Source organism: Anopheles coluzzii, chromosome 2 (genome assembly GCF_943734685.1).
Source record: "Anopheles coluzzii chromosome 2, AcolN3, whole genome shotgun sequence".
NCBI classification, from domain to species: domain Eukaryota; kingdom Metazoa; phylum Arthropoda; class Insecta; order Diptera; family Culicidae; genus Anopheles; species Anopheles coluzzii.
Window position 1 is genome coordinate 50,448,724 of NC_064670.1, and position 25,605 is coordinate 50,474,328.

The 25,605-nt window shown below is 44.1% G+C and overlaps 1 protein-coding gene across 8 annotated transcripts in view; it reads right to left on the reverse strand.

The window, feature by feature from the left end:
* LOC120948177 (A disintegrin and metalloproteinase with thrombospondin motifs 9) overlaps positions 1-25,605 on the reverse strand; it is a 146,602-nt gene that overhangs the window by 3,121 nt on the left and 117,876 nt on the right. For 2 of the 8 annotated variants that reach the window (XM_040364236.2, XM_040364235.2), the window contains 16 exons: positions 19,946-20,133; positions 18,866-18,986; positions 16,916-17,153; positions 15,271-15,423; positions 9,138-9,470; positions 8,437-9,053; positions 7,782-8,343; positions 7,502-7,712; positions 6,925-7,095; positions 5,798-5,938; positions 4,944-5,246; positions 3,717-3,848; positions 2,716-2,931; positions 1,612-1,773; positions 476-779; positions 53-402 (listed from right to left, as the gene is read on the reverse strand). In XM_040364236.2, coding sequence (XP_040220170.2) covers positions 53-402; positions 476-779; positions 1,612-1,773; positions 2,716-2,931; positions 3,717-3,848; positions 4,944-5,246; positions 5,798-5,938; positions 6,925-7,095; positions 7,502-7,712; positions 7,782-8,343; positions 8,437-9,053; positions 9,138-9,470; positions 15,271-15,423; positions 16,916-17,153; positions 18,866-18,986; positions 19,946-20,133 — 4,202 coding nt within the window. Of the gene's footprint in view, positions 1-52; positions 403-475; positions 780-1,611; positions 1,774-2,715; positions 2,932-3,716; positions 3,849-4,943; positions 5,247-5,797; positions 5,939-6,924; positions 7,096-7,474; positions 7,713-7,781; positions 8,344-8,436; positions 9,054-9,137; positions 9,471-15,270; positions 15,424-16,915; positions 17,154-18,865; positions 18,987-19,945; positions 20,134-25,605 lie in introns of all 8 variants that reach the window. The other 6 variants (XM_040364237.2, XM_040364238.2, XM_040364239.2 and 3 more) reach the window with 6 other exon arrangements.

Consider the following 25,605-nt stretch of genomic DNA (forward strand, 5'->3'; position numbering starts at 1 on the left):
CGTTGACCGTTGCGTTGGAGCAGCCCTTTGCCGTTTTGGTTCGATTTCTTACCGGCACCAGGAACTTTATGACCGCGTGGACACCAGACTTTTCCCACGAAGTGTGGGGTCGAATGCGAAACGGTGTGCCCTTGAGATTGATCGCAAAATCACCCTGCGGACAACGGCCCGTATTGCTGTAGCAGTCACCGGCCGATCCGAACGGTTGCTTCTTGCCGGAGCTGTTCGTGAACCGGAAGTCGTTCGTGTGCACCTGCAGCGTCGACACGTTGATCCGGATCTTGCGGTAATGCGTCGCACCGTAGCTAATGCTCGAGTCCGCCCAATCGCGTTGCGAGTTTTCACACTTGTTCGCATCGGCCGCTCGTCGATTGATGTAGATGGCATAGTTTTCCGTGGGACCTATGGTAGCGGTAGATCACATTGTATAAGAAGAATTTCCAGCAGCATGTCAAACCAATCGGTGTGTACTTACCGGCGGGCAGGGAGAGATATTCGGTCGGCGTGTCCGTCGCCATACCGTGGCAGTAGATCTTAGCCTTCGTCCCATTGACGTGCATCATGTACTCGCCGTCCGTTTTATGCTTGCGCCGCGCATCGTTGCAATTGCGGTAGACGGGTTCGTGATGGCGGTTGCGCAACGCTGTGCGGCATCCCGGTGGTTTCTGGCAGGATGCAGTCTTGCTCGGCCGTGTGCTTTCCGAGCAGCGGTTCGACTCGACCTTCATCTTTTCGTCGTAGCACTTAACGGTGCGATTCTGCTTACCCTTACAGTTGCACTATAATACGAATGAGGAGGATGAATGCAAGACAGGTAGATGTGGTGAGTGAGTGCCGTGCATGTGAGAGGCGCTAGAACTGTTGCGATACGGATGGTAGAGTGGATCTCTGGAGTGGTCCAGCTACGATCAGCGTGCCGGATCTTGCTGATTTTTTGAGTCTTTCGAGCGGTTTGATCGTGGAACACATAGAAGGTGTGTACGAGAAGTGTAGCAGAGGGCAAGGTGATAGGAAACTAGACACAGATTCTGCTCGTAGCAATAGCAGAAAGAAGGATACGTTCTAAGAGACTGCAGCTTGCGATGTTCATATTCTGTCTGCCGTCTCTTGCGCGACTGTGAATTGTTATACTTTCATTACACTGAGCTTTCGATCCTCAACCCAAACTAGCGCACAACGCACTTTGGAAGCGGCTGCTAAGGATGAGGATGAACTATGTTAGTACCAGAGCGGAAGCAAATGGACGAAATTGTTGTTTGGAATGTGTATGTTTGCAACAGAAGCTTGGTATTGGCAGCTGAGTAACGTGTTTTTCCTTTTCAACAAGTGGTGGACACTTATTCCATTAAAACATGATTGGATCGGTACAAAAAAAAAACAAACTAAGAGCCACATGTGCCCCGCAGAAAAGTTACAGGAGATGGGTAAATATTTGTTTGAGGAAATCAGCATCTTCTGAATTCCTTCAAGTGTTTTGGAAAACATGAGAACTTTGCTTTGAAAACAAACTCCAACCCAAAAAAAAAAAACGTAATTCGTAAGGTACAGAGATATCATACTTAGAAGTGAAGTGATTGCACTGAATGGCGAATACCAATACTCGACACATACTTTGTTCGGCTTCGAAATTCTCCAGCGGCAGTGAGTGAGCGCTTCGCAGACCTTCGTATTCGGGGGTTTCAGCATCGCGTTGCAGGCTTTCGGCATGATCGTACGGCCATTGGTGCAGGTCACATTTCGCACTGTTCTACCGGTGCCGCACCCAACCGAACACTGTGCGTCGTTCACGCCCAATTCACGCACGTGGTTTAATGATTATTTGGGACAAGAATTAGTTTCGACGGAGGGTTTTGTAGTTCGGTGGGTTTTGCCACCATGGGAAAAAGTGTAGGAAGTTGTTTTTTTGTTGGAGGGTGTAGAGTGTACATGTTGGGGATTTTGTTGCGTCCAATCGGTGTGAGGTTGAGTGTAATGCCGGAAAGGGAATATTCAACGCGAGTGTGTAATTTAAAGGGCATAAGTGTGTGTGTGTGTGTGTGTGTGTGATGGGAATGGAACAAAAATACAAATAAAAACATAACAATGGGTGGGTGGGGTGGAAAGTGTGACCAATGCATTTCAGATGGTTGGCATCACCGGAATAGCGTGGATGGCGATGGTGAGCACGGTGTGTGGTCGGTGGGTTGGTTGGTCGATTCGGGTGTTGGTGTACACATAGATGGTGAGACATGACAGATAGTAACGGTAGGAAGACAAAATAATACGATCGTTAGAAGGATGGTATAAGTACTGCAAGAGAATCGCTAAGAAAATCGTTAATTATCGTTTATAAAGGTAAGGAGGTGGTAGGCGTAACGTGTACCGCGTAACGAATGCAAAGACTATTTGAACTATTTTAATACTTTAAAATATCGATTTAGAATGGTAAATAAAACTACAATCAAGAGATTGAGGTAGCTTGTTTTTTGTTTACTTTATATAGAAAAAAAGAAGATTTTGAATTAGTTTAATTTAACTTTTTATGTTTAAAATATACTGCAATCGTTACACGTAACACTACTATAGAGCGAGGCAAAGCCAAAGCTCCACATAGCGGTTGTGATCCAGCAGAATGGATAGTTCATAGAAAAGGGAAGTTTTATCAATCAAAACATAGAAAGGGTGTGGTGGGATGTTTATGGACACAAGTAAAATTAACATAGCTACGCTGCGCACCTCAGACCAGTTCCCGAGAACCCAGCGGAACGGGCACGGTTTGCTACACTTTTTCTTCAGCTTGGCTGGCGTCGGCATTCTAGCGTTGGCACAGTACTTCGGGTCGACTTTGCGCCCAGTTCTGAGCGGATGCGGATTGTCGATCGACTTGGGATACAGCCGTTTGCAGATGACATTCGGCTTGCGGCGACCCTCGGCATCGCAAGATCCGGCGCACTGCAACGCGAGCAGGGCAGAAAGATGCGCACGACAAAGCCGAGCGGCGTCCACGGCACGGACACGGACCAAAAGCGTTGGCGGATGGAGATGGTGGCGGCGGCAGCGGTCGCGATGGCGGCGATGATGGTGAAGAGATGATCGTGGCAAGTGTTGATATTGACATTGGCGGTATGTGTACGGGTACACGGATTTTATGTTTATGAATCGCATGTTGGCACACACAGAGAAAGAGGACGGCGATGGGAGGGCGAATTGTGTAATGTGGTTTTGATGTTGTTGTTGTAGTTGTGGTGGTGGTGGTTGTTGTTGTTGTTTTTGTAATAATAGCCGAAGTTATGTGTATGCGTATGAATGAGAAAACAAAAGAAAACGAGAAAACACGATCCACGAGGATATGATGAGACATATTTCAGAAAAGGAGAAAGAAAGAAAAAGAAAGAAACAATTGCATCGTTAATACACGATTTTCACAAATATGTACATCAGAAAACAGACATCAAGCTAACAAAGCAATCATCTGGCAATTAGTTACACTCTACCGTAAGGTAAACTATAAAGTAGTTTTAAAGAAAAAGTACGAACATTACGAAAATAGAATAAAAAAAGTACAAAACAAAAGAGGAAACATAAGAGAACTAAAGAAAAATAATAAAAAATCTACAAAACTGAAGCAAATACAAGATAAAAACAAAACAGAAAAACTAAAACATAACTAATAAAATGAGATAACGATAGATAAACAAGAGAAAAAAGAACAAGAAGGTCATTGGAACGATATTTACGGTGACTCTCCATTTAAAGCTACAACACGATTCCACAGCGGGCGGTTTCAATTCGGTCGAGCATTGGTCGCTTTCTTTGCCACGGTGATCCTGACACAGGACCTGACGGGAGCGTATGCATTCGTCATTACACTAAAAGAGAAAACACAGTCAAAATAGATTGAGCCACCCATCTTGCGTTCTATGGAGTGGTGTGAACGAGGATTGCATGTTGGTATAACGTGTAGTGTAGTATTAAATCGATAGTGATTTACGAAAAAAAAAAGAAAACATTGTGGATAGGAAAATGCAGGAAAAACGAATGCACTACTGAATCATTTTCCGTATAGTATTCCAATAAATGCATTTCATGCGCATTGTAGAAAAAAGGTAGTCAAATCTTAGATGTGTTTTTTTTTGTTCATTTTCTGCGTATACACAATGTTCAAGATGGGAGATAATCTGTATATAGTACAAATTGTTAAAGTAATATGGGCATGCGTGCACAACTCTTATGACGTAAGATCATGACAGATCTTAGAAATGACGCATGGTTCGTGTGTAAGGATTGTAGTAAAAGTAGTGCCGATAATCATTGACGATCACCATCCTCAGCCAAGGAAGCAGAACAAATGTACATTTGCAAATGTGTGGTGGATGTAGTTCAGCGATCGCTAAAGTGTGTATTTAACATTTCGTGGAAGAGTGTTAGGTGGTGTGTATTGGTTGAATGTGACAGTGATTGCAAGCGACACATCAGAACATTTGTTGAAGCCGGAAGCAAGATTGTAAACCTAAATTTCATTACAAAATCCATAGGACAGAAATATACAAAATGTGCTCTTGCGCAATATGTATTTTATGAATATAGGCAGCTTGTTGTAGTGTGGGTACGTGGTATGAGATGTATACAGTAGCGTAGAGTGGAAATATTTAATGAAAAGCACACTGGTGCGGGTATTTCACAATTTAAAAAGAAAACAAGCCACAAAAGCATATTGCTGCAGCATCGCGGTTGTTCGATAAGCTAAGAGATCGAGCACTGTTTCCTACCAGATGGGATGGGCCTGGTGGGTGTGTCTGTGCAGTATTGTATGTATGTAAGCAGTGTGAATCCTTCGCTCCTACCTCCTGGCAAAATATACTCGCTTAGGATGGAAAACATTGGATGTGGTTTGCTGAATCCGACGAACAGATGTGGGACGGATGGACGATCGGAGATGTTTGGGGCGATCGTTGTGCACTTACCTTGCTCCAGGTACCGAAGTTCCAAGAAGGACAGCGAACGTTGGCGCAATTGATCTGAGTCACCGGCTTGGGATGGGGACAGTACCGCTCATCCAATGTCTGGCCCGTTTCGGACAGGCAGCGCACCAGGCGCTTTTTAAAACCGCCGTCACATTCGGCACTGCAGTTGGAATAGCTATAGGCACGCCACTGCCCGCGCGGCACAGGGCTTGGCTCTGGAGTCGGTTGGTAGTTGACATTTTTCATGCTCTGGTTTGGCTGTACGTCGTTCCGAAAGGATGAGTATTGGGTGTTAGGCATTGGCTACGAATAATGGTGACACCGGTTGGGAAGATAGATAGACAAAGGAAGGGGAAATTTTGAGTCGAATTACATGGATCTGGTTGTACTTCGGTGGTTCCGGTGCTGAACGGTTCTTTTTTTTATCAATAACAAAGCATAAGGATGTACTGTTGAAAACAATGCAAATATGCGCCTCTATTTGTGTGCATTTAACGCACAAATAACTGAAAGTAGTGTGTTATAATATACTCACAAATTTCATTCTCGTTTATCAGTGGCAAAGAATGAAAAATATGGAAAATATGTATTGTAAAATGGTACAGTTTCAATGAAGGGAAACAAAAAGAAGACATTTAACGTAAACATTGATAAACAAACATACATTGAATAGGAACATTGAGAAACAAAAGCGAAAGCTACACAATATCTGACAACCGATTGTAGAGAACCAGCCGACAAAAGATTTGGACCGAACATGTACTATTGTTGTGAGTGGGAGAAGAGGAGGAGGAGGAGATCGCTATGGGTTAGAAGGGAAGCTACCAAAAACACATAGACACACACACACAAACCTTTTGATCGCAGGGCGGCATGGTACAGGTCATTACGTCCGGTGCAGGACGGGCCCCGCACAAGGCAGCATTGACGCTTACATTTTTAAGCATACATTGCAGAGCGTACGCACGTTGGCCTTCGCCACAGGTAACGGAACACTGCACGGGAAGCGGGACGCGAAGGAGGTTGAAAGGTAAAAAAAATTGGGCACATCAAAATAAGTATCAATGATATGGGGGATCATTGATTGAAAGGGTATACACTAATGCATGCATCTAACGACTAAATAAGCACACTATATACAATGTAGCTGGTGAGGAATCCAACAAGCAAGAGTAATAAGGCAGCCTAACAGCTTTAATTAAAAATGGCAATCACGGTAACGTATGAGCATAATGTTTGTCGTTAAAATGTTTTTGGTATGCGTCTATGCTTAACATTAACAATAATGATAAAATAAGATCAACGATCGTTTCTTAACACGTTCAGCCCGGATTTTTACTTATTTTTATCAATTATCCGTTCCGCCAGCATCAACGCAGACAGTTGAATTTGAACTAAATATACATGTAGCGATTTCTTGGTTGCGTTATTTTCAACTCTTCTCTGTTCATGAATACTCTAAGGGCAATGGGATTTTCGTCAATCGCAATAATTCTTAGAACACGATTATTCTACCTGTGCACCGCTGCAATTCATGAGTGTAGAGTACAGTGGTTTGCAATGATTGTTGTTCCTCAGCAAAAGAATAATGTGAAAGACTAAGTAAAAGACTAACTAATGTCCCCAGGCACGGAGCATACGGGAAAGTTCACTTGCGGTCCATGGGGACCCCCATAGGGATGAACGTGTTAAGAAACTTCATTATTAGCTGTTCAAAAGGATGATCACTCTAATATAAAGCATATTTGAAATTCGCTATAAAAGCATGCAAAACAACAACAAAGAGAAACTAGATAATAGCAGGGAGTCCAACTGGTCCCTTGATGAAGGAAATATTTACAAACGCACGCTGTCCCAATATAGTAAGGGGTTTAGAATAAAGCATGACAGTGCGCCTAAAGGTAGGCAATGAAACGCTTAAACATGTGGAACTCGAAATAGGATGAGAAATAAAACACGAGAAGGTGAAACATATAGCTACCGGGGTAAGTTCTCCTTTAACCCATCTCGCGCAATCCGCCTGGTCCGCATCGCAAGATCGTACAGTAATCTTTTGCTCCCTGAATTCACAGTACGCATCTTGGATCGGAAATCCGTTCGGTTCGGAGAGACACTTGGCGGTACGGTTCTGAGTACGATCGGAGCAGGAGCACTGCGCGCCGAACCGTGACGATGGATAAATAAGGTGTGTCGATACGCGAGGATGCAAGGACGATACAGGACGATACACAGTGAACCATTACAGGGAGAGACAGACACACAGACATGAACATAGAGTACGGTGGGGGTACGTCACAGGACACGGAACCATAACGTAACGTAACAAAACATGAAAGGGCGTCCATTTTTCACCCGACAGCAGACAAGGCACATCCCAAGCGTTGGTTGAAAACAGGGCCAGCACCCGAAAGGTTGAAGGTTCACAGTACGTTCGGTGGACAATTCACAAGTAGAGAAAGCGAGAAAGAAAGAAATGAAGAACGAGAAAGAAACCCGGTCAGTAAACGTTGTACGGCGGGGTCGATATTCACCGGGTGGTAGTAGAGCTTGCTTGTAACCTTATTCCATTGCGAGTACAGCCAGGTCGCGTTCATGCAGGGACCCATGCACGTTTCCCGGATGTTGACCGGTTTCGTCGAGCCGTAGCACATTGCATCGTCCACGTGCTCCTTGCGTTGCGTCTGCGAGTACGATCGGACGCATTTGTACTCGATCTTCTTGGTGCCCTCCCCGCACGCACTGGAACATTCCGTACGGCCGGGCTCCCAGCTGTACAAATAAAATCGCACGCGCTCATTAGACGGGTCTCACCCTGTACGGGACAGTGTGGTGACTTACTAGAAATGACATTCCGTGTTGCATGACTCGAACTCGTCCTGCGGTTTGACCGATTGGTTGCAATAGTCCGGCGACACTTGCTGCTGCGCCTCGGCGTCGACACAGATGGCCGTACGACGCTTCTTACCCGTGCACTGCTGGTCGCACTCCGTCCACGGCGCCAACTCCCATCGGTAGGGTGATTCCGGCGTCGGCGCAACCGTGGGCTGCAACCGGTGGACACTGTTGCCACTGTAGTGCGAATGATGCGTATGGTGAGGATGATCGTAGGGATCAGGTTCGACTTTCGAATATATCGCGTTGGAGAGCGTATTTCCGAACGGGTGTACTGGAACCATGTAGCTGTAGTCTACGAAGCCTTTGTGTAGCTCGACGTGCTTTTTGTGGATAACTCGCACCGTTAGCTTTTCCTTGAGCGGTCGCCCAAAGGTGGATGTGATGCGTTCTTCGGAACTGGTGACAGTGTATTCTAGTCGCACGCCAGCAAACAATCGATGCCTGCTCGTGTGCGGTGTGAGATGTTTCGGGTCGTTAAAGATGATTTCGTTGCCGCTCATTACACCTACACAAAAAAAACCCAAATGGAACGGAACATGTTAAGAATGGAAGCATGATAAGAATGGGAACATAAATGCCGATTGTCGATGAATCTTACTCAAATAGCATGCATCCTTCATGTAGCCCGTGTTAATGATGTTAATGCTGGTGGCTCCTTCCGGTATGCGGAACTCCATTGGGCCGTCGGACGACACCCTGCGTACGACACCCTTGCCTAAATTAAGGCGTCCGGTGACCGGCCGGCAGGTAGAGTTGTCCCCTCTGCACACACCGCATTGGTCGAGCTTGGCGTCCGAGTTGAGCACATAATCGCATCCCGCCTTGCGACACTGCCCATTAATGCACATATCGAAGCTGTCCTCGGGAAACGTGCACGGTGTGCCATCAATCACCTTTTCCTTCAGCATAAAGTACAGACTCTTGTCCTGCACGCGGCACAGCAGCTTGCACTGGTCCGCCACCGGTGTGCCATACTTAGGCGTCCATCGTACATTCGGCTCCAGCGAAGGTACGTCAAAGTTCTGGCCGTCCATCTCGTGGCACTGCTCTTCGCGGAAGTTATACCGCCAGCTCGGGCAGGGCTGCGTGTTACAGGGCCGATACTCGATGCGTAATCCGGTGCAGAATTTGCCCCCGTTTTTTGGCTTCGGCGAGTCGCACTCGCGGGTGCGCGCCTGTATGCCGCCACCGCAGGTCCGCGAGCATTCGTTGAATCTGACAGGAAGCAAGGTATAAAATGGTATTAAACTTCAATCCCCTGTGCGTGGGTGCAGGATCGCTGCACAGCGCGCTACTTACGAACTCCACGCACTCCAGCCACCGTTCTGCGGTTTCAGCGCTGTCCGGTCGATCGGTACACACTGGCCTTTCTGGCACCAGTGTCCCTCCTGACACTCGGTACCGTCCGCCCAGGGCATGTGTTGCGTTTTGCAGCCGGACATCTCGTTCTCCCAGCTGCACCAAAGCCGTGCGCACGGCGGCATGTAGGAGCAGATTTTTGATCCATTGCCAAACACCAGCTCGCACTGCTTGTCGTTGGTGAACTTTTCTCCCGCCAGCATCGAGTCCATACTGCCGGACGTCATCAGATCAAGCGAAGGGTGGTTCAGCATGCAGTTATCTGGATGTTTTCTGTGCGGTACAACGATGTACGGGCGAATGAAATTGACCAAAAGAAGAACAAATTGGTGAAACGTGCAAAATAAAAACGGTTCCGAGTTTCGGTGGGGAACCGAAACGAAACAAAACAACTAGCGGGTTTATGCAAATTTCGACCTTTCTCGATCCCGTTCCACTGATTTTAATCGATCGACATTATATCGTTTAGTTTAACTATTTTGCCTCCGTGCACAAGCGACAGCTGACTGCCGCGCCCAAGCAATCTTCTTGTGGTTGGGGTAGATTTTTTTATTGCAAGGATGTATGCAAACCCGTATAGAATAATAAAACCGCAGCAATCAAATGTACTGTCGGCTTGTGCAGAAGAGAGGGTTGTGTATAGTTTCACGTTCATCTACCGCGTAGAATAGCATTCAATTTGTTCTTGCCTAGAATCATGTGATCGTAACCGATCGAAAGTAGCAGCAAGTCGTTAAAGCACATGGACGTACAGCTACAGATACAGCTTCAATAACCAGAGCCAGATCACTATCGGGACTTATTATCATTCTGAGTCGTCCGGATGGGCAGCAGACTTATTTTATTGCGTTCGTCTGGCGATCGCTCCAACACCCAATGAAGCCAATGAGAATATTTGATTGAGGTCGTAAACCTGCATCTCGCCAACGGTGTCGGGATGGCAAAAAGGGTGTCGGGATTTGGAATATTTATGACATTATGCACGCGGATTGTGCAACCGATAAGCGTCCTGGCCGTGGACATGCAAAATGATCGTGTCCTAGGTCGGGACGCGTGCTGTGTGCTACTGACGCACCGAAATTGTGTATGCACGGTCGTGCGACGAAGGAAATCGTTAATATGTGATTGACCGTTTCGCGATCGCATTTTTGCGATGCAGTCGACCCGTGAGCATTAGTGCCTTCGGTCTGGACCGCGCTGACTTGGGCAGGATTCGTGGCAGCGTAATTGCAGTAGACACTGCGGCCGGCCGGTCAATTAAACCCGGTTGCTGCGGACTTGTGGGTCGTCGCGCGGTAGGACATTGACCAGACGACGCACGAGCGGGCGATGTAACGATAGGGCTGCTCCACGGTGAAGGGATGGTTTGCACAGCACAGCGCAAAGATGGTTTGATGGCGATGAATGCTAAACGGTTTCATCGACGACAATGCGATACGCACCTCTCGGGGTCTAGGTGATGCGGTTATGGAAGGGATTAGAAAGTGTTGATTGCACATCGCAGGGAATTAGCATGAAAAATTACTCCGCGAACTAATCAACCAGTGGTATTCGAAAGGAGTTGTGAAGAATGGCTCGCTGCTGTCGTGCAGGGCTTACACCTGGGAGATTAATGATCACACGGGGTTTATAGGACACGCTGAGTCTAATGCTATGCGAGATGTGTCTTATAAAGCTATATCAAAATGTTGCCCGCATGTTGCTTCATAGGATAGAATTTATTTGAATCCACCTCTTTACTAGGGAACGTTCACCAAATAACCACAATTTTACAATATCACAGAATTAAGATCGTAATAAATGACAGACAATATTGGTTGAGCTGGTATACAGTATACAATCAATAGCTTGTTGCACGATTATTCCTCCACTCATATGTTCAAGTAATATCGTTCCCCACAAGTATGGCAGTCAAAAATGCCGCATGCAGTTTAATAATGACTCGTTGGGCTTTGCTGTGTCCCGGAGGAATATCTTACCCATCATTACACCGCCGGTTGATGAAGTCATTCTTCGCCTAATATGGGGCGGTCTTATACTGGCCAATCGATATGATCGGAAGGTATGTTTTCTTGTCCTGCCAAAGGACCTTTTTATTTACCCTTGGGGTATTTTTTTTATTTTTGGGGAAAACGAAGCAAATTAAACCTAACCTGTGGTGAACAAAAAATGGTCACGGAAATTAAACGCGCTGCGTGATTGCTGTGTTGCACACCGCCATCCCCTCCCCGTGCCTCACACCAATCCAAATACCAAATTGGGATGTAAACCGATGCTCTTCCCTTTTTCGAAAGCCCAGAGGCCAAGGCATATGCTGCCTTGCCTTATCCAACGAACCGACACATCCATACACAAACACACACACATTCATTCCTGTCTGTATAAAACATTGACATGAAAGTCGCCCGACAGTGATGCAGCGGTTTATTTTGGTAGGAAGCAAAAAAAAATCTGCAGAATGTGTTTGCTGTTGTTGCAGTTTGGTTACAGTTCGTGAGTTAGTCTAACAAGTGGAATACGCCTGCAGTCGGTGTCCGGGAAGGAAAGGCGATTGCAACGTACAAAGACAGCTTAACAAGGCACTCCAGGGTGGTATGGCTTTGTGGTGCACTTAAAAGTTGTTAAAATAACTGTCCAAAGTATCTGCAAAGTGCGATGGACTGCGATCATTCCGTGCCTCTGTGGCAGACAGGTAGAGCCAAAAAGAAATGGCCCCACTAATTGGGTGAAAGATGTATGGAAAGCAAAGGTTTTGCGTTATGTGGACCAGTTTTGTGACCGTGATAGCAACATTTTTGGCAGGATTTAACATTCATTCGCGCCCACCACACACCGGTGACGATCTCAAGGAAAGCTAAAAACAAGCGAAACAAAAAATAAAATCAACCCGCTGCGTTTCAGGTTTTTAGTGTCTGGTAATCCCTACAGGTCTGCACAGCTCACCGAATAAGCGGATTGTCCGTATCGTTGCGCCTTTGGCTGGAACACCTTTATCTGTCATCACGATGTAATACCTTTTTATCTAAGCTCCTCGGTTTGCCCCTTTCCTTCATTTTCATACCAAGTTAAGGAGGTACACTCGGTAATAATAAGTAACAATACTCGGAACATTACACCCTTGGGGTTTCTACGGCTATATGGACTTTTAATCCCATTTTGTCGGTTGCCTTTGGTGAGCGCCGGTACTTAGTTCATGGTAATTGATATGCGCTTTGTTCGGAATTAACGGCAAGTGATCGGGATGGAATTCGGAGGAATGTGATCATGAGTGATTTATATAAATCATATAAATATAAATGCCATTTGAGTGGTCGACAACAGGTAGAACAGTGTAATAGCTTCGTGGGAGAGTTTTAGGGTATTAAAGTTCAGAGAAAATAATTAAATAGCAGCAGACACGACCAGCAGTCAAAATAGCGCACAAGATAAGATATATTTCATTTGAATCGCTCGTTGTGACAGCATGTCACGCTTAGAACGAACCAATGACTCCCGAAAAAAGTGCTAAGCACATATCCGTTCAGCAAACATGTTCCCTTTACTCTCTTGCTCGAACTTGCATATTAATGTGTTGAAAATATGTACAGCACGCACGTTGTTTACGGACGTAAATCAAACTCTCTTTCCACCCGCCAACTGCAGGCAAGTTGAAGATTTCAACGGATAAAGATGACTTCCTTTTACGTGCCGTTTGGCCGTTCGGTGTCGGCATCCTTGCTGGCGAGCGCGTTGAATTGCGTAAGGAAAGGTGATTTATCTTGCCACTGGCTGCCGGCCTTTCGCATTCCACTCTTTGAAAGGGGAGATGAGGAAGGTTTGCAGCGCGTAGGTTACGCTTCGCACCATCCCTGATTGCACCGGACAACCAGGCGATACAATTGCATACACATAATTCATCCTGCCGCTGGAGAGGCAAAAACAACAATAAACTGCTTCAATCAATTTTAGTTGTCGACGTCCGACAGTGCCGGGATTTGCTTCACTCTCTTTGAAGCCGACATTTTACCCAACCCGTGTTTCCGTTAAAAAATCGTACCGAGATTGTTTTGATCGGTGCTGATCAATTATTTGATTAGTAGTAAAATATGAGGCGGTGCATGCTACTGCAATATTTTTGGGAAAGGGCAACGGTAGTTGAGTTTGTGTTTTCTGTGGTGTGCAAATTTCGAGAGAAGACATTTTGTAGATTTATGAGGTCAACAAATGTTTATTTAAAAATTAAGAAATTAAAGATTAAAGTTCGTTGTATTTTTTTAAATAAATTCTTACAATAACACTCTTAACTTTAATGTGATGCCGTATATGAATGAAAAGCAAAAAAAGGTCTTTAGAGTGTCTAAAGAATTAAGAGTATTTAATTGTCTAACATTATAAAATAAACCAATGTTTTAATCATATAAGTTATGTCGTAAAAATTGCAATTTTGTATAAAATACGTAGTATAAAATATTATATATTTTGATCACATAGATAGCTAGCAAGGGCTATTATAAAAATACATTGCTACCGACTGAAGCAAGTGTACAAAAAGTTCTTCAAGAACAAAAAAAAACTGACATAAATCAAGTGTTTCATTTGTGCACCGTTTCCTCATAACTTTAGCAGAGATGAAACGCTCTTGAGACCACCCTGTCAAATAAGTGCATCATTTTTGAGAAGAAGCAGAAGGTAGCTTTTGTTTTTGGTCAGAATTTTTATTGATTTTCTTTGCTTCATTCTCGATGCAGTTAACTTTCACTTTGCGAGCGAAGCAGGGAGAAGAATATACGACATGCTTACAGCATTATGTAGCACGCTCATGCAAGTGCATAGTTGACCGCCCAGGAAGGTGCATATTGTCAGCATTATGTTGCTTGTCGTTGGTGAACATAACAGCGGTGAAAGCATGAGCCGGGGAGTTCAACGCTATCGTTCAGTATTTGCCGAGGGGCATTGGGGAGGGTGGCAAGAATCGAAATTGACAACAATGTGCCGCATGTTTGGTATCTTCACCGTACATGCTGGGCACAATGAATGATGGGAGCGTTTCAAAAATCACAGAAAGGAAAATAATGAACGCACATACACCAACAAAAAAATGCTATGCTGGTGCTTATGGAGAGCATATATTTATGCTAACGATATATTCGATGCATTTATTGCGTTTTATTATTATTCCCGTTATGTACTGGGTGGTCCTGGTTGGCAGGCGTGCTCAATGCACCTATGGTATAGCATAGATTAGAGTGCAATGTTATGCGACTCACGCTTATTGTTATTTTTGTACTTTGTAACAGAGAACAAATAAGAAGTTAAAACATCATGCCTAATTTCTGTTTCAAAAACCTACATTCCAACAAAATGCAAAATGAAAAGATAACCATGATGATTTTTGGCTTTCAATGTGAACATTAATTCATCATTATTATGTTCACTTCTTTTCGTACCCGTCGATAAACGACCACCGTGGTCCAACGTCTCAGAAATAGAAAGGAAACTGTAGACAAGATTCGCTCGGCAGGGTTTTGTTTTATTTGCTAGCGTCGTCGGGTGGTCATCGAATTCAACGGTAAATTAATTTCATTAATTATCGACCGATCATAAATCGACTCCAGGCACGTGGGTTCGAGTGCGTGTAGGCTTTCGACCCTTCCTCGGTGTCGCAACCGCCTCGAAGCTCGTGTGGATTTTTGACCAATAGAAAGGGAACTCCGGAGGGATTGCATAAAAATGGAAACCGTGCGTGTGTGTGGCAGCGGTGGCAATCATTTACTAATAAGAAAAAGCCAACCGAAGAATCGTTTTAGGATGAGGGCCTAACCGCGTCTGTGTGGGTCTGAACGATTAATGATCCTGCTCGACCGGCACGCACTCGATCGCGTTTGGTGGCGATGGCCCACCAGTGTGTGACGTTTGATTGCCGATGAGTTTGTCGATATCAAAATTTATAACACAGCAATGCTGATAGAAGATGGAGTTATGTTGACGTCATTAAATAAATTATGGTCAATAAAGATAACTACAAAAAATACGGCTTTTTGCGTTAAACATAAACAAGTATTCGGGATTTAGGAAGACGAGGAAATTTACTTACTCAAAGTACTCGCTAAGAATCTGTCGCGAACAATTAGACCACTGCCATGGATGTGTGTTATGGTCGATCGTACGTGACATAATACGATTGTTTCCGGATGAGTCGCCCCGATACCGTTGACACCGGTGGTCGTCATCGTGAGGCATTCCTAAGCTGTGTGGGGGAATTGTAAGTAAGCGAAGAAAAAAAAATGGAATTGAGAAGGAGTGTGAGTCAGCGAGATACAAAATCAATAGAATCGGATTGAGAAATAGTTTGGCAGGATACAAACATGGACTCAATAGTTTACTTGACATTTACTGAGTAGCCAAACAAGGATTGTAGCAGTGCTCCGAGATTGTAGATGGGTTCGGACCATTTCAAACCCGTTGTCTTGCAAATTGCAGTTAACGTTTCGATTGTGACGCTTTGTTTTTGTGTTTGTTGCCATAAGTAAAATTACATAGGAACACCATATATAACCAGATTATTACAGCTGTTGTCAAGGTGTAAACTTATGTAAATTAGCACTTTGAATTGCTTGCCATGGGAGTGCACGTTGAAATCATGTTTAGGTTCATGTACACCGAATCCACTGTACTGTACTACCAAATCCAGCACCGCGCCTGCAGGATTTGATTGAATAGAGAGTTTGCAGTGACAACTATAACGATATCGTATATACCATATACATATAAGAAATATATATAAGAAATGCTATACATATATGCAATCTCCATTTTTTACCTACTACTTTCCAGGTGCCCATACAGATCGCTAAAAGCCGTCCTGGACTTAACACGAGAATCAATCGTAGAGTTTATTATAACTGAACGCTACATTGTGTGCACGCCGCGACGCTTAATTAATGGCTTGCTTCTGTCTGGCGGTCGAGTTGTCTGTAGTGACGCTGGCTGACACTAACGCCTCATAAAGAAAACGGGAGGCTCACCTCGTTCATAAACCACGCGCCACGAATGACAGTAGCAGAACAAAAGGCTATAAAAAAATGATCTTCCGCAAAACGTGTTCACTCTAATCGTGTAAACGACCAGCCACCACTACAATACGTTCATTTGTCTCGAAACACTTGGAGCATCAACACGACGCTCCACAATTGGTCATTGAGCGTGCGGTGCCGCGAAGGGCCCTCAGTTACCGCTACCGAGCGCGATCCAATTTGTTTGTACGATCTTAATGTGGCCCTGCAGTTCTCCTGTTGTTGCTTGATCTTCTCCGTGGTGCTTGTTGGCGTTCATGGTGGTATTTAATAAATTTTATTGTGCATTCTATTTATCACTTTTCATCCTTGTTTTTTTGTCCGATGATTAATGCGGACGGGAGCTAGGGAGTGTTCCAGTCGCTGGTGAACTCTCGGTCTAAGCCCTCTGCAGCGCCGCCACAAACGTACCAAGCCATTAATCATGCGCCGTGTCTAGGAAGTAAGTAATGTGCAATCTTCTCTTACCATACCTGCACGGGGCGCATAAAATCGGATTACTGCACCGAGCAGAGGGCTAGGTACGCACGATGAGTAATTGGCTCGTGGTACGCGGATTGTCCAGTTTAGCCGTACTGGTCCATGAAGTTCAAGTCGTGCATTCCCGTGGCAAGCAATAAAAATAAATGAAACAAAACAAACCGTACCCAACCTGGCGATACTTACACGTGGCCAAGTTCATGAGCGATGGTAAAAGATGCCGACAGCCCGTTATCCTGCACGATGGCGCACGCCGTATCCCGGCAGATCGTGCCCAGCTCTGCCAGCCCGAGCGTGTCGCAGTTGTTCTCGGCCGGATTGCGACAGATTTGTTCACGGGTCAGTAACAGTGCAACGTCATGATGGATGTTTGTCGATTGCTTAAACCGGCAAAAATCTTGCAGCATATCGGAAGCAGACACCCCTGTCATTAGCGGAAGAAAAAAAAAATGGACAAACAGATTAGGCGATGAAACCCAAGCTTTATTCAAGCGTTCGATAGTTGTGTTGAAAAGTCCCATGTGAAATACTATATTAAATAACAAATGTATTTCAAACTGGATGACACCATTTTAAAAATAAATAACAAAAAATAAATAAAAAAAATAAGACATTACCAAAGTAAGAAAGCAATAAAGTAAGGAAGTAAGAATGTAAGCAAGTACGTAAGACATCAAGTTAGTTAATAACTTAGTAAGTAAGTAAGCAACATAGCATACGATAAACACGTATGCCAAAGAATTGTTAGAATTCTTACTGTTAGAAAGAACGCCGGTCTGATGGTACAGTCGTCAAATCGTACGATTTAACAACATTCCCTTGATGGGTTCAAGCCCCGAATGTACCGTGTCCTCATACCAAGAACCCACTATCCTGCTTTGTGTTATCAGTAAAAGTCAGTAAAAGCTAAGCTCTCTAGTGGTACAGGCTGGCCTTGACCGACAGCGGTTGTTATGCCAAAAAGAAGAGGAAGAAAGGAAAATCTCAATGAAAGCATGTGAATAAATTTTAGTTGAAACAACTTCATTCAAAATTGGAATGTTCCTATGCAGTGCCAATTCAGCAAATAGCATTCAATAGCTTTATTAATTATAGAGAGCTCGTAATGTATTTGCTAAACGACTCTTTGTGCTCAGTCCCTAGCTCAGACACGATGGTGCAATGTTGCAATAAATGTTAAGCCAGCAACAGGGTCCTACACCCGGTTGGGGTCTCGAGATTAGATTTGCAACAAACTTGAGTACTTGTTAAGTTATCGCCAGGGAAGTGGGTGTGGAAAGGGGGGAGAGGATTTTCGCACAAACGCATGCGCAGCTGGTTTATTGATTCTCTTTCAGTAAAACAATATTCATCCTCTAAGCGTGTGCCACTAACTTCCAGCTAACGACGGGTTGGTGGAGTCGTCGATGGCGCAAATACATTGCTCAAATTCTCGCACACCACAGGGACAAAGGCGTACAACAGGCAGCCCGAGCTAGCCAGCAGGATAGTTTGTTTAACGCAGCGGAGTACTCAAGATAAATTTTGCGAAAAAAAACATTCCGTTGCACAGCAGTTACTGGGGGAACGTAAACGTTTGGTACACTGCAGCTGCTAATGCAGGCGATGTAACGTGCAGCAACATTCTAACGGACTCTAGACAAATGTTTACAAGAGTTGTCCCATTTGTCATCGGGACTGGTAATAGAGTTTTCACATGGGGGCCCCCATGCACCGCTGATTGTCAGCCCGATGTTTGCTGGCGGTATCGTTGTCACCCTAACTCCTACACACGTGCCGGCTCAGCCATGAAGCGGCGAGCCGTTGTTTCAGAGCAAAAGTGGTTAAAGCGTGCTTGGAGATAGGCAAAAAAGGATTATTTTCTTCATGTCGTCATTTTGTTTCGTTGCGTTTATAAAACATGCTGGTTATACTATATCGGTTGGATTGGAGGCTTTGTGTTTGACGAGAATGGCATGATGCAGAAGAAAGGCAAGAAGAAACATCTTTCGTGGGAAATCGTACGATGTGGAATGTAGACAAAGACGGAGACGAAGAAAAGATATTTGGTTTCTAATAAAAAATCAAACCTCAAGCCTTTAAGGAACACAGCAAGAGGAAAAAGCAACAAAAATACGATGTGCATATCGTTCTTACCTTCTAGGCCCTTCTTCGCGGCGGTCGTTTGTGCATCAAGGTCGTGATGAATGTAAGATATATGGGTCACCGCTATTTTCATCGAAGATCCTATGCTAGCGTCAGCATACACACTGGAAACCTTTTTGAGGGAGGAAAATAAACCAACAAGATGTGAAGAAACTTGAGTGTGAAGCTATGGAAGAATACTACCATACAGGTAAGACACAGCAGGAAATTGTGAGTAAAACAAAACCTTTATAAAACAAAATAGAAAAAAAACACCATCTCGCCACAAATTGCTGCCGCAATAACCGTAGCATAATTTATGACGCGCGAGATTAAGCAATTTCGATAGGTAGAACGTTCGCAACGGTACAGCAACTGGTGCAGCACGATTTGCAGCTGCATAGAGCTGTTTATTTATGGTTTCGCTACCAGCGGGACTGTATCCGCATGCAGTAGCGCGTAATTTGTAGCACATTCCTGGTAGAACAATTCAATTTCCGAACCTAGGTGGCAATTGCGATAAAGAACTGCATTGAACGCTCGCGGCAAGACTATTCGATGGTATCGATCTTTGCGTTCATGGTAATGGTCCGTAAAAAATAGAGGAATTCGCATTTAAGATATCTTTTACTGATTGCAATGGACGAGAGAAGGTAAAAACAGTTAAAGCGCTTCTGCAGTTTGTAATTGAATATGTTATGGGCGTGAAATATTATTTTACCGTTCGATCGGTATAGCGTTACCTAAATGAAAAATGATCGATGTGATCGTAATCTGCATAGATGTATTACCTGTGTAGTGTTTTTCATACTTCAAATCAATTTACATGACACACAAATTGAACAATTTATTGATTGAATTATGCGATTAGCATCTATAAGGTTGCAATTAGGACAAAATATACTGGCCTTCATGTTCACTTTGTGCAAGTAACAAACCTCCGAGAAAATAGAAAATAGCTTGTAATGTAATGTAACGAATGTTTACATGATTACGAGTAAAATATGCTTGAAAAAAACACCTAAAATAGCACTGTTCTAAGATGTAAGAGTCTCAAGAAATTAAGCACTATGTACAGGCAACAATACTTACAATGGACATCAGCGTTAAAACGTAGGTTTTGAGGTTTGTTTCGTGATATCGCTGCATTTGGTTATCGACCACCACCAGCACCTCGACCGTGTAATCGTTGTTGGCGAAATGTTCCGGGCTGCGTCGTCTTCGACTATGCCGACTGAAATAATTGTTATCCGTTGGTTCTGAACCTAATGACCGATCAGCTGGAAAAAAGCAAAGAATGTTATGAAACATTAATTGAAGCGAATTGTAACAGCAACAAACATAAAATATTAAACGCTTGTACAAGTAGAATACAAATGTGTTGAACCATATTTGAGATATTTAGGTAAGATGAAGATAACGATAAGCTAGATTAAAACAGAGGATTTAGAAAACAATATTTCAAATTATGGTGGACAATAGTAAAGTAACGCGAACGCTTTAAGTAATGTAAGTGTATATATTGAACCGTGCTTTATGCTTACTATTGGGTTAGGTTTATTATTGTTTATTTTTAACGTATCCAAACCACACCGTACCGATTACGGTTGTGCTCAATCAATTGATGTGGCCCCACTAACCACATGCTGGAGCTGCATTGAATGGAACAGTAAAAAACTACCCCGGATTCCCCACACCTTCCTACCCATCAAAACGTTTTTTTTTGCTTTACCCTTTTTGTTCGTGTCTCAACACGAGCCAAGTGGCACTCTTTAAAATTAAAATATTATGCTAATCAAATTAATGATTTCTAATGCTTAGCACCTCCGACACCTGTGCCAGTGCACCGAATGGAAGACTGACCGAGTAGTGAACGCTTGTGTGGTACCGAAGAAAAAACAAAACACACCATGAAAAGCTGTCCGCCTCCTGTCGCGGTGATTTGGAACAAAAACGATGCAAAGCAGCCCGGCTTTTACCGGTCGGCCAAGCAACCTGTCTTGCCGGTCGATCATTTTTCCACTCCAACCAAGCCTCCAAGGGTCACTTTAGTCACCGACGATTAGTCTCGATGACGCAGAGACTTGCCTTATTTTGTTAGATAATTTGTTGTTAGCCAGACCGGACGGTTGAAGGAGTGTTGAAGTAGCTTTTGGTGCATGGGGCAGGCCGCACCGGCACGGAGCGTCCTGCAGTGTCCTACGAAGCCGATGGAAGTGCAGCGTGCGGGCAATCGGGCGGTTCGATGCCACTTTACAGCAACTTAAACTTCACTGTCAGCTCGGTGGAGTGCCGATTTGTTCCAGCCGTCCAGTTGGTGCGTTTGATAGATATTTATGAGTGCGTGTTGATTTTGTCACTTGTGCACACCTGGTTGGTTAGATGGTGGAGCTAGTGGTGGAGGCGGTAAGCACTGTTTGGACGGACTGCACCAACTAACTCACTGTCAGCCAGTCGGTCAATTTGCCAAACCGGCTTGTCAATCAGTGCTATCGGTTTGAAGCCACGAGGCGTACGTAGCGGCTCGTTCCGCGTGCGCCAGCGAGTCTACCATGGCGCGCTTTGTTGCATTGGTTTTAACATTCCATCGCGTTTGGAATCCTGTGGTGCGCTCCGGGCATAGATGCGTTGCGCAAGACGCGTGAGGGTTGATTTGTTCGATGAACGATTAGTCACCTGTCCGTGTGACACTGCGGCAGCATTTGTTATATACCTCTTACAGTCGATTATGTCTGCGGTTTGTACTTAAAGTCCGTTGGTGCATCCTTGGAATCGATGAAGAAACAAAAAGCGTGTGCATGCAGGTGTTAGCTATGTTAGCCATTTACGACTAATGATGAAATGCAAGTCGATTTATGACCATCTTTAACGCTTGCCGCTGTTGTAAGCATAGCTGTAAAGGATTTTAAATATATAATGGTGTGTTTAGTTGTTAACTGCAAGAACTGACATTTTGCTAAAACATAAAAAAAACTGGCACACAAAAAATTGCTCCTTTCACTGCACGGGCCAAAATCCAACAACGCATAAACGTTACGTTTTAGGTTTGTCAAGCGATCGGTCGCAGCACATGCCGTGATAGTGCGTGCTATTATAAATCGCGCTAATTGGTAACACAGTCGTTGATACGCCAAGCTCGCGCCTTCTCCTGGTCCTTGTCTGGCTGTGGGAAATTGATTAGGTTTTAATTGGCGATTAAGCTAATTGGTACGTGCGTCTTATCGAAAGGGAAGTGAGTGGCTGCGAGGAGCGTGCCTGCATTCGTACTGGCCCGTCTTCGTGAGGGGTAACGATAAAGAGAGCTGCCGTCGGGACGATGCACTACAGAGACCCAGGAAGCAAGCTATTTGCTGTATAAAGGCGCCAATGGTAATTTATCATTTATGTGCCACGCAACGTGCAGACCGCTGTTTGCATGCTATCACTCGTGTGTCCATGTTGATGGTAGACGGTATCCATCAACACACTGCATGGATTCTGTCAGATTGAAGAAGATAGATACAAGTACTCGATGCAGCTGGGTATAACGACTGTTTCACTGTCCAATTTTGAAAGGTTGGATGAAGATGCGTACACTATAATCGGTCGACGAGACGCAAGCACTGAAATGAAGCATAATTCTGACGAGAGTGCATTATGCAGATTGCGCTGTACAGGTTCTTGGTTGATGTTCAGTTTTATACATCCCAAAGAAGAATAGTGACGATCGGAATTTACATTTTCTGTGCTAGAAAATGTTCACACCTTACCATTTACTCGGTCTGACACGGAATGGTGACTTTGAATGGATAAGCCAAAGCGCAACTTCGTGAGATGAGATTCTATCTTTTTCAGCGAATAAAAGGTTATTAGCAGATTGACTGGCAACGCTAGATTTACACAGCATGCCAGTCGCATTGCCCTTGAAATGGAATTTTCCTGTCAGCGTCTGCTTAAACACTAGCTCAAGCGCGTTTGTTTCGTTTTTAACTCCATCGACCATCGTTGAGGTGCATTAGGGAAAGAGCATAGTGAGGACATTGTTTGTGCGGACGTTCGAACGGTTTCTATACTGCTACGAGAAAATTGTTCAACCCCAACTAATAAGCAGCCAGTGATGGAATAACAAGGTAATCGGTACAAATACTAGAGCTATATCAACCAGTGTTTATACAATTAAACAGCTAATTGGCTGGCCGGTAAAAAGATACAAAACTGCTAGTCAAGCAACTGATGCCCCATTGTAGAAGCGTTTGATTAATCAAACTTTTTATAGACTTAGCCTTATGTTTAAAAACTCGTGTACATCATACGCGTGGCGGTATACACGCTGTTCGCGACACCAGCCAGGCTGACTCGTTCAAAATATTAAAAAAAAAAACTTGAGTGCATGCATAAGACACGAACCCCCTTTCCGATCCAACAGTCGCTTAACGGTCGGTTTTGAAAACCAACAACGCGCAGCGTGTAATGGGAACCAGATCAGCTTATCGACAGTTTAATTAATCACAAGAAGTTAATCCATTACCCCAGCTGATCACCGGTCCTCTATCTTTCCCACGGGAGTAATGTCCGTCGGCGGCAGTAAATTCGTGCCGCATGTTTCAATCCACAGCGAACTTCGCTCGAAGGACTGAATGAAAAAAGAGCAAAGAATAACAACAGCAAACAACGCTTGTAAAACACCTTTATTGAAGATATTCAATTGCGATAAGCGCCTATCGAACGGCACCTACACGGCAAGCGGGATTGTGGCTCGTTGACAGAGGAGAGGGGGGGGGTGGAGACACTTTGAACGGAAAGCGTTTTCGTTGTACAATTGTTTTACGATGTTGAAATTAATTAAAGCATGCTTGCGGGCAGACTGCTTGCTGGGCGCGCGCGCGTGAGACAAGTTGTTCAATAAAAAGAAAACCCCCACTAGAGCAACAATTACTTTCCTATCGGGCAACAGTATAACGGCGAGAACAATATGTTTGAAATAAATTAAACCATTCCCTCGGTGTGTATTTCTACAATAGTTTACGACGAGTTATTCACTGCAGGGATCGTTACAACACAAGTTGAGGAAAGCATGTTCGGCAGAACATGCATCTGAAAATTGCATTGCCATGTTTTTAAAGCATATGGTGTCCGTCAGTTTGCTGCAGCGGGCTGTAGTCGTGTTGTAGTAAACCTTCTGTTTCTCACGACTGCATTCAAGGGGGTAAGAAAAGGCAAATTACCAGATTGTTTTGTAAGCAATCAGCTAGCAACAAAGTGAGGAAAGAAAATGCATCTCTCGGATGCATTAACCGGATCATCCTTGACACACATTAGTTATCAAAACGTGCTCCAAAGAATAAACAAGGGTAAAAAAATTGACCAAGTATGTGCAATAAATCACCACCGAATCTATTAGCTCTCGGTCGAACGATAAATTTGGATCAATGGAACAGGGAACACGTGTGCGAAATGTGGCTGAAGCTGACGATGAAACTTCCATAACGCTCGTTAACGATCAATCGGCTAATACTGCTCGTAAATTATTGCCGAAGTATTTACGACAAATCAAGACTAACTGGTTAAACGGGCCAATGAATAGTTTGCGTGAGAATGGGATCTAATTTGAATTATATGGAATTTTGGATGATCTGATAACACCCGCGGATTGGAATTGATTTTATGAGTTAGTTGTGTTGGCATTTTTAATGAAACGCGTACGGATGTTGGCACTGTGCGAGGGATGATCGAAAAGGGGTAAATTTGTCAATGTTGAAGGGATAAATTATGTACAACTATTTTAATCACTTTTGACAAAGACGATCTTTATGCAAACCTAATGGTATTTAACTCAGAAACAGTTTGGACGATTCAAAATTTTAAAATAAGAATAAAACTATTGATCACGCAAATAATGGTGCAACTGTACGGAATCTATAAACATATATGATACAAATTTATTTGCTTTTTTTTCGGCACCAAACCTCGCCCAACTGAGCATCTTCTCATACTCATCCAAACGGATCGATTTCCGGCACCGAGAACGAGTTGTGCAGGTTTTTTGGGCGGTCTTTTTCATGCAAATCAGTTGCGCATACCAAACGGCAAGCACTGCGGCCAACCATCCTTGACTTCTTGGTGCTGCTCCGCGGGCAGCATCCGTTCACATGAGCAGTCTTTCGGCTTTTGCAGACACGACGTCGGCAAAACAACTTGTTTCCCGTACCTGAGTCACGGAATAGTAAAAAAAAAAACACAAACCGGAATTCACGTAGACAAGAGCGAGACAGTATATACAGTTTTTGGGGAGTCGATTGTGACAACGAGACAAATAAAAATTACAGAAAAAAACGGAACGCGCATGATTCGTGCAAATGGGCGCGGTAGTAGTTTTGGGATCATGTTGCACGATCACATTGCGCGCAGTGTAGAAAGCCGCAAGGTGAAGGAAGTACACACAGGTGGTTGACAAAAAGTGCAATAAAATAAAATAACACAACATATCACGTAAACAGCATCATAAAGGAGCGATTTTTATTGAGCCATTGAAACTGTGTGGGTTTGGTGGGTCGTTGCATGGGATGTTATTGCTCAACCGCAAAGGCGGCCGCGAGTGTCACGAGAGAGAAAAACATTGTTTCCAGCACCGATAGAACCCGCTCTCGACCCACATTCTGGGAAAGCTTGGGGTAGTACTGTATGGGCCAAATTTAGGTTCGATAGGTTCGTATCTCTGCGCACGTTTGTTTTCCCGTACAGACGTGTACATTCCACTACAGATCATTCAATCC